This window comes from Chanodichthys erythropterus, chromosome 15, assembly GCF_024489055.1.
Source record: "Chanodichthys erythropterus isolate Z2021 chromosome 15, ASM2448905v1, whole genome shotgun sequence".
Taxonomy (NCBI): Eukaryota; Metazoa; Chordata; class Actinopteri; order Cypriniformes; family Xenocyprididae; genus Chanodichthys; species Chanodichthys erythropterus.
Genome location: NC_090235.1, coordinates 14,554,545 through 14,566,539, shown reverse-complemented (window position 1 = coordinate 14,566,539; position 11,995 = coordinate 14,554,545). Strand labels below are relative to the sequence as shown.

The following is an 11,995-nucleotide window of genomic DNA, read 5'->3' as shown; positions in this document are numbered from 1 at the left end:
CATGAGATATGACCTTTGACCTGCTGCTGACCACCTGCTCTGTGCAGATGACGGGTTCATTGTCCGGAAGAACCTGGACGAGTTCTTACGGCAGCTGATGAAGACGCTGAAGACTGTGAGTAAAGATGAGTGTTTGTCCTTCATCAGATCCACAGCCTCTTTCTCTTCATGTTTACAGTCTTGATCTGATTATAAAGTGTGTTTGTTGTTCATCTGATGTGACATTCAGACTTCAGATCTGCTGTTAAATGATGTTGTTCAAATTATTTATCTTTTTTTTTTAAGTTTTAGAAAGAGACTCTTCTGCTCATCAAAGCTGCATATATTTGATTAAAAATACAGTAAAACAGTGAAATATTATTCCAGTGTAAATCAGCTGTTTTCTATGTAAATATATAGTAAAGTGTAATTTATTCCTGTGATCAAAGCTGAATTTTCAGAATCATTACTCCAGTCTTCAGTGTCACATGATCCTTCAGAAATCATTCTGATATGATGATTTGCTGCTCAAGAAACATTTATGATCATAATCAGTGTTTTTGTGGAAACTGATACATTTTTAGGATTGTTTGATGAATCGAAAGTTCAAAAAACAGCAATTATTTGAAACTTCTGATCAATTTAATGTGTCCTTGATGAATAAAAGCATGCATGTTTGAATACTAGTGTACTTTATCATTCTGACATGATCACAGGTGAATCTCGTGTGTGTGTGTGTGTGTGTGTGTGTGTGTGTGTGTGTGTGTGTGTGTGTGTGTGTGTGTGTGTGTGTGTGTGTGTGTGTGTGTGTGTGTGTGTTGTAGTGTGATGCGTCTGAGCAGCAGGTTCAGAAGGTCAGAGAGATGATTCTGTCCAGCTGTGACGTCACTGGAGACGGACGTCTGCCGATGGAGCAGGTTCTGACAAAAATAACTAAACAAATTTATACAGTAAAATACGGTTTTCCATTGAAACAGTAATATTCCAGTCAGGGGGAAACAGAAATAATTACTGGCTCTATTACGGGATTTTACGGTACTAAATATTTACCTCTAAATTATGCACCATTTATCATCTGTAATATTATGGTGTAACCACTAGATGGCTGTACAGCTCTATATAAATATATAAACATGGCTGTGTGTTCCCTATTGCTGTGAACATTAATTTCAGACATAATAATTTACTTCTATTAGGTTTTGCATTTAGATATATATTTAGACATTATTAGATGTTTTATATTCACTCTCCTCCATGTCATCCAAGATGTTCATGTCTTTCTTTCTTCAGCTGAAAAGAAATGAAGGAAATCATTCCAGGATTTTTCTCCATATAGTGGACTTCACTGGGGTTCAACGGGTTGAAGGTCCAAATGTCAGTTTCAGTGCAGCTTCAAAGAGCTCTACATGATCCCAGACGAGGAATAAGAGTCTCATCTAGAGAAACCATCGGACATTTACTAAAAAAAATAAACATTATATACATTTTTAACCACAAATGCTCGTCTTGCACTGCTCTGTGATGCTCCACGCATGACGTAATCATGTTGGAAAGGTCATGCGTGACGTACTGATCCAGTGTTTACAAAGTGAACATAAAGTCTTTCAAAAAAATACCATGTCGGACGATTTTGAAGTTGGAAGAGAAAATGAGATGAGTTTTCTGCGGTACTTCCTCCTACGTCAAACGTGACCTTTCCAACATGATGACGTCATGCGCGGAGCATCACAGAGCAGTGCAAGACGAGCATTTGTGGTTAAAAATGTATATAATGTTTATTTTTTTTAGAAAATGTCCGATGGTTTCTCTAGATGAGACTCTTATTCCTCGTCTGGGATCATGTAGAGCTCTTTGAAGCTGCACTGAAACTGACATTTGGACCTTCAACCCGTTGAACCCCAGTGAAGTCCACTATATGGAGAAAAATCCTGGAATGTTTTCCTTCATTTCTCCTCCGCTGAAGAACATCTGTCTAGAGTGATCTGGTGGTTGTGTGTTAGCGTGAGGAGGAGTAACTGATGTCCGTCTGATGCAGTTGGCGGCCGCGGTTCTTCCCGAGGAGGAGAACTTCCTGCTGCTGTTCCGCAGGGAGGCGCCGCTGGAGAACAGTGTGGAGTTCATGAGGGTCAGAGTCACCATCTTCATCATCTTCATCAGATAGTTGAGTTAAGTCAGGTGTTCAGACTCTCTGGTCTCTTCTCAGATCTGGCGCCGCTATGACGCTGACAGCAGCGGATACATCTCTGCCGCAGAGCTGAAGGTGAGGTGTGCTGATGATGTCACTTCCTGTGTGTGTGCGTCCGTGTGTGTGTACTCACGCTGCCGTCTCTGTTCTGATGATGTCAGAGTTTCCTGCGGGATCTTTTCCATCAGCACAACAGGCAGATCACTACGGACCGACTGGAGGAGTACACCGATACCATGGTAACACCGCGCCTTACGAAATAATAGTCGATATAATGATGATTGACAGATGAACAAATAAACCTGATGATCATATCTGATACTCATGATTTTTATAATAAATGATGTCTGGATAATCAAGTCAAGCTGAAATATTACAATATCAAAGTTATTCTTACGTTTGCTTGATGAAATCAGATTTCAAAGACACGAGCTGACGGTCAATCAGACGACAGATTTCAGTTTAGTGCTTCATCTTAAACATCTTAAATTTCAGTAGTTAATTCTCATTGTTTAATTTATCAAAAATCTTTTTAGTTACGACAATAACCAGCTGATGTGATTCTGTCTCCTGACTTCCAGATGAAGATGTTTGACAAGAACCAGGACGGTCGTTTGGATCTGAATGATATGGCGAGGTGATGCTGATCTCATCGAACACATCATCAGTCACATGACTCTGGAGTAACTGATTGCGATTGGTCAATCAGATGTTTGTCTAATGACTAAACTGTATGAGACATCAAGTTGAGCTCGTTTCACGTGTCTTTCAGATATGGAATAAGATCCGCTTCAGATCATGAAATCTGAAGTTTGCTCATGATTTGATGTATTTTGGTTCGATTCATTACAATGTATTTAAATATGCATAAAAATAAGCTGAAGACACAAACGTGAGGGTAGAGTACACTGGGAATCATTTATCATTAATCTGGGATTTCTGTCCCTGTGAACGATACTCATATTGATCGTCGTGTTTGTGTCGGCAGGATCCTGGCGCTGAAGGAGAACTTCCTGCAGAAGTTTGAGATGCAGGCGAGTGAGATATAAACCAGACTGAACTCATGCTGGTTTCTTCTGGCTCATGCAGCGGCTCGCTGTAATGATGTTTGAGTGGACGATCATTAAGGGTTCAGTCGCTGAAGCTCTATTGTAATTGTTCAAGTTTCCAACGATCATCATTCTCCTCTAAGAGTGATCAGACCAAACCGTAAGTCGCAGAGATGTGAATTGTTGAGGGCTGGTAGTGCTCACACCGTCTACAGCGTCACCAAAGCTCGTCTCGATCGGCCTGACGGGGGCGCTACAGCGGTCAAAAGTACAAAATCGTAGACTCAAGTGTCGGATATCGTTGGAATCTTTTGCTCAAGGCGGATTCAATCATCAACATTTTTGGGGTATTTTGGATTTTTTGAAAAACCTACTTTAGTGAAGTAGACCAAGGTTTTTGGCCCGACCAGAACCAATCCAGTGCAGCGAGATTCTCCGGAGTCTGGTTGTCAATAATCATCAAAAAAAGTTAAAATTTCGATTCACGGTCTCTAAGAGACGGCAAAACATTCAAAGTGGGCGGAGCCACTTTTATTAAAATAGCTATAATTCGTGAACAGAATGAGATATTTTCACCAAACTTGGCACAAATGTGTAACAGCTCATTCTGTGGTCTTGTGAAAAAGGACGCGGCGACTGGCCACTTGATGGCGCTATAACATGGAAAAAACGTTAAAATGGCTATAACTACACAACCCGAAGTCTGATTGACTTTGCATTTGAAAATTGCAAATTGAAAATTGGCATGCAGTGTTTTTGTCTAAGAACCCAAGACTGTCTTTGAGGATGTTCACGTATCTCAAGAAACACGGCCGGTGGCAGCCAATGAAGTTTGACAGCTATCAGATAAAAGTTAACGGAGGCCGATCGGAACGAAACTCGCGCAGCCTTTTTGACTCACGGCCCTAGAGACCTGTGAGAAATTCAAAAGAAATCTTTCGAATCATTTTTCATGTGCGTAAAGGATTGTGTATCATGCGATGGTAGAACTCGTCATTCTGAGCAACTTTGCCTCTAGGACCGCCGCTGCCCATCAAATCATTCATTAAATATTGGAGATTATTTCAAAAAGCAACTTTAGCAAACTAGTCCTATGTTTTTGGCTTAACCTCGATAACTGTTAAAATCCTTTAAAAACCATATATTTCTGATGGTAAATTGCCTGTATTGGCTGTAAATGGACTTTCCGTCTATGACCGAGATGGTTACATGTTCGCTAATTAAAACATAATACCTTTTTATGCATGTGCTTAAATGCCTTTAAGTGGTTAAACCCCGATATTTGCTGCTCGCAGCTATATTTATTGTTGTGTTTGTTCAGGCCTGCAGTCAGGAGGATCGCCGGAGAGACTTTGAGAAGATCTTTGCTCACTATGACGTGGTAAGAGGAGAAATGAGTGTGTGAGACATTAATAGTGTGAATTGACTCTTATTTTTGTATTTACATTTTTTATTTTAGTATTTTTTTATACGTTTTTTGAAATGTCTGTTTAATTTTTATTAATTTTTATTTCAGTTTTAGTTATTTTAGTGCATCAAGTTAAATAAAAAGAGAAATGTAATGTTTTTCCTGTAGAGTAACACCGGCGCTCTGGAGGGAGCAGAGGTCGACGGCTTCGTCAAAGACATGATGGAGCTGGTGAAGGTGAAGCGCTTTCACTGACTGTCTGTGTTTGATCTGCGCTGGTTAGATGTTCATATATGTGTGTGTGTGTGTGTGTTTGTTTCAGCCCAGTCTCACCGGGACGGATCTGGACAAGTTCAGACAGGCTCTGCTGGGTCACTGTGACCTCAACGGAGACGGAAAGATCCAGAAGAACGAGCTAGCGCTGTGTCTAGGGCTCAAACTCTGAGGAGCCTAATTACACCACATGTGTGTGTGTGACAGTAATTACTGATCATTAGTGTCTGTCACTCACACCAGTGTGTGTGTGTGTGTGGTCAAGGCCGTAACCACCATAGACATTGAGGAACACCCCAATAATTATTACGCTCCGCTCTGTTTATTGTTATGATGACAAACACTTTTACATTTCTATATTTAGTCTGCTCTGTTTCAGCATGTAAATATGCTATTATTCACATGATTCATGTAGTTTCATTCATAACTGAATGTGATTAGATGAGAAACATTTTGCATTTTCATATTAGATATACGAATAAGAGTGAATGTGCACAGCAGAGTTAAATCAGCTCTGCTCGGAGTACATGGTCCCTCTCTAAATAGTGTTAAAGCAGATAATTAAGCGATTAAGTGAAGAATGAGCATTAGTAATCAACACCTGCTGTTAACAAGCAGAATCAGAAGAATATCTTGAGAGATATAATATCTTTTATCTTCAGTTGATTTAATCTGAAGTCAGTTGTAGTTCTTGTTTCTCTTTTCTTCAGTGATTCTGCTTGTTAACAGCAGGCGTTCATCACTACTCCAAGCAGAGTTCATTTAACTTTTTCTGTGTGAGCATATTTTACAAGTTTAAATGAATTTCTTCATAACTACATTAGATCTGGAACATTTACCTGTATTATTTCTTTCGCTTCATTCCCTTAAATCAATTTTACTCCTTTAATTATTTAATCCCCCATGTCGGGTGATCATTAATCAGTGATTATTAGTCATGAAATCAAGGCAGATGCTTCTAGTTCATTTTTATTCATAAATGTAAATGCATGGAAAGTTAAACTTGATTGTATTTGTAATAAGTTTATGCCTAATTTCCTTTTTATGTCTGAGTCATTTTATGTAGTTATTACTTTGTTTTTAATTTATTATCTTAAAGTTCTTAATGTATTACATTTATTTAGTTTAGTTCCTGTAATGTGCAGTGATGATATTTGTATTGTGTATTTACCTTTATATCATTATATATGTACAATATTTGTGGTGTTCAATAATAATAATAATAATAATAATAATAATAAAAAAGATAATAATCTGAACCACTGAAAGATATCAAATCATTTCAGTCCAAATATATATATATATATATATATATATATGTATATATTATTTTATATCTTTACTGTAGTTTTCATTTCAGTATAAAGCCATAGACTGTAAAAAAAAGATGGACGACGCGACGTCGCTTCCTTCCATTGTATTGAACTGAAGCCAAAATGGGCTGATGAATGGGCGCTGACACGTTACGCAATACGACAAAAAAAAAAAAAAAAAAAAAAGGTTTGGAGCCTGGGCATGCGCAGAAGGAATCGTCAGTTGAGCCGGAGGCGGAGTCGCGATATCAAACTTCCGCCCAGACGACTGCGTCATCATTCTAGTATTTTAAATAGACTATAAAAATTATACACAATTTAAAAGTCTACCTATAAAATAATAGGCTATTCTGTTTCTAGAGCAATAATATTTTTGAAACAGCAAATTCAGTAGATAAAATCAATATAATACGCCACTAGAAACAACTCTAAATCGTCAGAAACGGTCCTGCCGTTTTAAATCAAGTTCAACTAACGTTACAGGAGATCTATTGCTGTAATTAGAGTAAGCTATCATTAGTTTTGTCCTGCTAATTATTATTTTATACCCATAAAAATAATAAGTAACTGCCAGATAACGATCACCTGCTTTTCCCCGACATTGTTAACATTAGGTGTGTTATCTTAACTAATAACATTTATTAATTAGCTTATAACACCCACATTTGATGTTACAGAAAAAAAGTTCAGTGATCCGTCAGATCCTGTAGGTCGGTTAGTACAGTTTACTGCTGAACAACTCATTTTGTTGGTGTTAATGACAAAGAAATCGAAAATTAACAGTTAGGTAATACATCTTCAATCTCCCCTCGAAGCTCCGACAGTCCTCAGACAAGCTGTCAATCAACTTCGAATCATGACGACACGCCCCGTTTTTATAGCATCAAATTGCTAGCTAAAATCTAAATCATCAAAAAAACGAACAATTGAATATATATCAGTGTGATAACAACTACCTTAAATGACCAAAACCATCTTTCAGAAAGTTTTATTTGAAGCAGAATTTATTTTTAAGTTTTCACTGAAGTCTCATTCGACTGCATTGAGAGGGCGGGGTTTATGACCTGTACTGCATCCAGCCTCCAGGGGGCGATCAAAGAGCCCGTGGCTTCACTTTTCAGAACGTATGAGACACACCCGTATAAAGCCTATATATGTTTATTTAGAGAGTTTTGTGTTGATGTGCTGATCAGGATGTGACGTCATGACAGATTTCTATGTGGCAGATGGTTGTTTCTCCTGCAGGTGGCGCTCGATCCGCATTCTGGACTGTTTTCTCTATAAATTTGAAATCCTTCGCGAAAGACTGTGATTGGTCCATCCTGAACAGCGCTGAGGAAAGTAGCAGAAGCACGTGACTTTGGTCCGTGTGAAGAACACAACTGAGTGAATTTAGAAGAATGGCACAATACTTGTTTCTCCCACATGAAGCAGCATGCGATTATGCCGTTCAAATTCAGCCTAGAATTATTATTATTATTATTATTTATTTTAGACCATCGAGATCTTTCCGGTCCGCGAAGCCCCGCCCACTCGACCACGTGTCTGTTGTGTTTATGGTCGCATTGAGAAGCGCGTGCAGGTTTTATTTCTCCACTTCTGCAAAAATCACAATGACCAACTTCAGATTTATAGGTGAGAGATTATTATTACGTGTCTGATCGTTTGAGAAATGATCTTTCAGCAGAAAGACTGAAACATGAAGTTTATGACACTAATGTCATGAGTTAATGAAGAAATATATTAAATTATGGTCTGTGTGTAGATATTGGCATCAATCTAACAGACCCGATGTTCAGAGGAATCTATAGAGGAACCCAGAAACATGAAGGTAATGATAAAACTCAATATACTATTAAATCATTAAGAATATAGAATGATTGATTGATTTATTGATATATTGGAATGTCAAATTCATTATTAGATAAATACTCAGATACATTTTTATATTCACAGTGTAAATCTGTGGTTTCAGAGCGGATCACAGTGTAATGTAGAGAGTTGTGTGTCTCAGATGATTTTCCTCAGGTCATCGAGAGAGCGCTGAAGGTCGGCGTGCAGAAGGTCAGCAAAGGTCATATAGAGATGATATCTGAGCAGGGATGATGATGATGATGATGATGATGTTTCCTCACAGTTCATCATCACTGGAGGAAGCCTGGAGGACAGCAGAGAGGCGCTCAGACTCGCACAGACCCGAGGTATGACCGCACCGCGTCACCGTCACTGCAGATTCACAGTCATGTAGTGTGTGTGTGTGTGTGTGTGTGCAGAGGAGTTCTTCAGTACGGTGGGCTGTCACCCGACCCACTGCGGGGAGTTCGATCAGCTGGGCTCGGATCAGTACCTGTCGTCTCTGGTGGATCTGAGCGTCGGGGACAGACAGAAGGTGGTCGCTGTGGGAGAGTGTGGCCTCGGTCAGCATTTACTGCTTCCTGATCATGTATGGTTATTCCCGTGAAGCATGAGTAATAATCATCTGCTCTGTCTGTGTCAGACTTTGACAGGTTGGAGTTTTGCCCCAGAGAAACTCAGCTCAAGTGAGTGTTTCAGACGCTTCAGCTGTGCTTTCTGATGATGTCGTGATGTTCAGCACGTGTGATTGGCTCTCACAGATACTTCGAGCGGCAGTTTGATCTGGCGGAAGAGACTCGATTACCCATGTTCCTCCACTGCAGGAACTCACACCCACAATTCCTTGGTACGGAGTCTCTTCTGGGAAAGTGTTTGTGATGTTGAGAGTGTGTGTAAACTCTGTGTGTGTGTGTGTGTGTGTGTGTTGCTCACAGACATAATGAAGAAGAACAGAGATCGGTGTGTCGGCGGAGTGGTGAGTGTGACCTGTTCTTTTGGCATCATGACGTTTCCTTCGTGTTTCCTCCATGTTTCCTTTGTGTTTCCTCCATGTTTCCTTTGTGTTTCCTCCATGTTTCCATGTTTCCTTTGTATTTCCTCCATGTTTCCTTTGTTTCCTCCATGTTTCCTTTGTTTCCTCCATGTTTCCTTTGAATTTCCTCCATGTTTCCTTTGTGTTTTCTCCATGTTTCCTTTGTGTTTCCTCCATGTTTCATTTGTGTTTCCTCCATGTTTCCTTTGAATTTCCTCCATGTTTCCTCCATGTTTTCTCCATGTTTCCTCAATGTTTCCTCCATATTTCCTTTGTGTTTCCTCCATGTTTCCTTTGTGTTTCCATGTTTCCTCCATATTTCCTCCATGTTTCCTCCATATTTCCTTTGTGTTTCCTCCATGTTTCCTTTGTGTTTCCATGTTTCCTCCATATTTCCTCCATGTTTCCTTTGTATTTCCTCCATGTTTCCTTTGTTTCCTCCATGTTTCCTCCATGTTTCCTTTGAATTTCCTCCATGTTTCCTCCATGTTTCCTTTGTGTTTCTTCCATGTTTCCTTTGAATTTCCTCCATGTTTCCTCCATGTTTCCTTTGTGTTTCCTCCATGTTTCCTTTGTGTTTCCTCCATGTTTCCTTTGAATTTCCTCCATGTTTCCTCCATGTTTCCTTTGTGTTTCCTCCATGTTTCCTTTGTGTTTCCTCCATGTTTCCTTTGTGTTTCCTCCATGTTTCCTTTGAATTTCCTCCATGTTTCCTCCATGTTTCCTTTGTGTTTCCTCCATGTTTCCTTTGTATTTCCTCCATGTTTCCTTTGTGTTTCCTCCATGTTTCCTTTGTGTTTCCTCCATGTTTCCTTTGAATTTCCTCCATGTTTCCTCCATGTTTCCTTTGTGTTTCCTCCATGTTTCCTTTGTGTTTCCTCCATGTTTCCTTTGTGTTTCCTCCATGTTTCCTTTGTGTTTCCTCCATGTTTCCTTTGTGTTTCCTCCATGTTTCCTTTGAATTTCCTCCATGTTTCCTTTGTGTTTCCTTTGTGTTTCCTCCATGTTTCCTTTGTTTCCTCCATGTTTCCTTTGTTTCTTTTGTGTTTCCTCCATGTTTCCTTTGTGTTTCCTCCATGTTTCCTTTGTTTCCTCCATGTTTCCTTTGTGTTTCCTCCATGTTTCCTTTGTGTTTCCTCCATGTTTCCTTTGTGTTTCCTCCATGTTTCCTTTGTGTTTCCTTTGTGTTTCCTCCATGTTTCCTTTGTGTTTCCTCCATGTTTCCTTTGTTTCCTCCATGTTTCCTTTGTGTTCCCATGTTTCCTCCATGTTTCCTTTGTATTTCCTCCATGTTTCCTTTGTGTTTCCATGTTTCCTTCATATTTCCTCCATGTTTCCTTTGTATTTCCTCCATGTTTCCTTTGTATTTCCTCCATGTTTCCTTTGAATTTCCTCCATGTTTCCTTTGTGTTTCCTCCATGTTTTCTCCATGTTTCCTCAATGTTTCCTCCATATTTCCATTGTGTTTCCTCCATGTTTTTCTTTTGTTTCCTCCATGTTTCCTCTGTTTCCTGTTTTCTCACAGTTTCCTCCTTGTTTTTCCATATTTCCATTGTTTCCTCCATTTTTTTTCTCTGTTTCTTCCATGTTTCCTCAGCTCAGTGTTTTCTGTTGTCTCGTGTGTTTCTCAGGTTCACTCGTTTGACGGCACGCAGCAGGACGCGGCGGCTCTGATAGATCTGGATCTGTACATCGGCATCAACGGCTGGTGAGTCAGTGTCTCTGACTGATGTCCGTCTCACCATTATTCATCGCTGACATGATTTATTTCTATATTTTAGCTCTTTGAAAACGGCAGAGAACCTGGAGGTGATGAAGTCAATCCCATCGGACAGACTGATGATCGAAACAGGTCCAGGCATTTTACATCACAGTAACTCTATATATGAATAGAATTGATTTGTTTTTCCTAGAAATTCAGCTACAGTTTGGGGTCGGCAAGATTTTCTTTTTGTTTTTGAAAGAAGTCTCATCAAGGCTGCATTTATTTGATCAAAAATACAGTATAAACAGTGAAATTATTATAATGTAAAATAACTGTTTTCTATGTGAATATGCTGTAAACTGTCATTTATTCTTCAAATCGTAAGATCAGATGATTCAAATCAAATTAATTTGAATTAAAAGAGTTAAAAAAGATTAACTCTATATTTTGGTTGGTAAGACTGTGTTTCTTCAGGTGTTCGTGTCACTAGACTCATGCAGTCGTTCTCTCTGCAGACGCGCCGTGGTGCGGCATTAAAAACACTCACGCAGGAGCGAAGATGATCCGAAGCACATTCCCCACGAAGAAGAAGTGGGAGACGGGACACTGCGTGAAGGACCGCAACGAGCCGTGCCACATCATGTATGTCACAGCGTGTTCAGAGCCGTGTGTTGATATGATGTCTGAAACTTTGTATTACCTGCACTTCCTGTGAATGAATGTCAATGTAAATATCAGACAGGTGCTGGAGGTGATGGCTGCGGCGAGGGGCGAAGATCCACTGGACCTGACTGAAACCATCTACAACAACACCATGAGACTGTTCTTCAAGAGCAGATCCTGAGAGGGACTTTTATTTTCATATATGTGTGTGTGTTGTTCAAAAGATGCACAATAAAAGTGACCAGAACAATGTGTGCATGGTTATTATTGTTAACGGAAACTATCAAAACCATTTATTTTAAATGAAATAAAGCTGAAATAAAATAAAATATAAACATTATATGAAAAACTGCACCAAAATTTGTAATGTTGCTCTTAGAGGAAGCACTAAAATTACTAACTGAAAATAAATAAAAACTAAAACTGAAATAAACAATGTATTATTATTAAATATAATAATAAATGAATAACAAATAATACAAAATAACAAAAATGAAACATAAAGGCACATACATTTTCTGAAAATTAAACTA

At 39.1% G+C, this 11,995-nt stretch overlaps 2 protein-coding genes across 3 annotated transcripts; both read left to right on the top strand.

Moving 5' to 3' along the window:
• Positions 1-1,932: 1,932 nt before the first annotated feature.
• Positions 1,933-6,091, top strand: LOC137037386 (secretagogin-like). Its single transcript, XM_067411349.1, has 8 exons — positions 1,933-2,104; positions 2,183-2,239; positions 2,326-2,403; positions 2,746-2,801; positions 3,153-3,198; positions 4,535-4,594; positions 4,790-4,858; positions 4,944-6,091. Exons 1-8 carry the CDS (start codon positions 2,009-2,011, stop codon positions 5,064-5,066), a joined length of 585 nt encoding a protein of 194 aa, XP_067267450.1. The 5' UTR covers positions 1,933-2,008; the 3' UTR covers positions 5,067-6,091.
• Positions 6,092-7,496: 1,405 nt separating this feature from the next.
• On the top strand, positions 7,497-11,728 carry tatdn1 (TatD DNase domain containing 1). 2 transcript variants are annotated; one of them, XM_067411905.1, is made up of 12 exons: positions 7,498-7,842; positions 7,973-8,038; positions 8,222-8,271; positions 8,345-8,408; positions 8,481-8,624; positions 8,705-8,747; positions 8,823-8,908; positions 8,997-9,037; positions 10,726-10,802; positions 10,876-10,946; positions 11,315-11,441; positions 11,538-11,728. In XM_067411905.1, exons 1-12 carry the CDS (start codon positions 7,608-7,610, stop codon positions 11,641-11,643), a joined length of 1,110 nt encoding a protein of 369 aa, XP_067268006.1. In that variant the 5' UTR covers positions 7,498-7,607; the 3' UTR covers positions 11,644-11,728. The 2 variants fall into 2 exon arrangements, with proteins under 2 accessions (XP_067268007.1, XP_067268006.1); XM_067411906.1 differs by lacking the exons at positions 8,222-8,271; positions 8,345-8,408 and having other exon boundaries at positions 7,497-7,842.
• The last annotated feature ends 267 nt before the right edge of the window (positions 11,729-11,995 follow it).

Bases quoted from the DNA above. Each gene is read 5' to 3' on its own strand.
- LOC137037386 (XM_067411349.1), top strand. From the start codon at position 2,009: ATGCAGTTGGCGGCCGCGGTTCTTCCCGAGGAGGAGAACTTCCTGCTG. The intron at 2,240-2,325 runs GTGAGGTGTGCT...TGATGATGTCAG, and splicing joins TCTCTGCCGCAGAGCTGAAG to AGTTTCCTGCGGGATCTTTT. The intron at 3,199-4,534 runs GCGAGTGAGATA...GTGTTTGTTCAG, and splicing joins TGCAGAAGTTTGAGATGCAG to GCCTGCAGTCAGGAGGATCG.
- tatdn1 (XM_067411905.1), top strand. From the start codon at position 7,608: ATGGCACAATACTTGTTTCTCCCACATGAAGCAGCATGCGATTATGCC. The intron at 7,843-7,972 runs GTGAGAGATTAT...GTCTGTGTGTAG, and splicing joins GACCAACTTCAGATTTATAG to ATATTGGCATCAATCTAACA. The intron at 8,748-8,822 runs GTGAGTGTTTCA...TGGCTCTCACAG, and splicing joins CCCAGAGAAACTCAGCTCAA to ATACTTCGAGCGGCAGTTTG.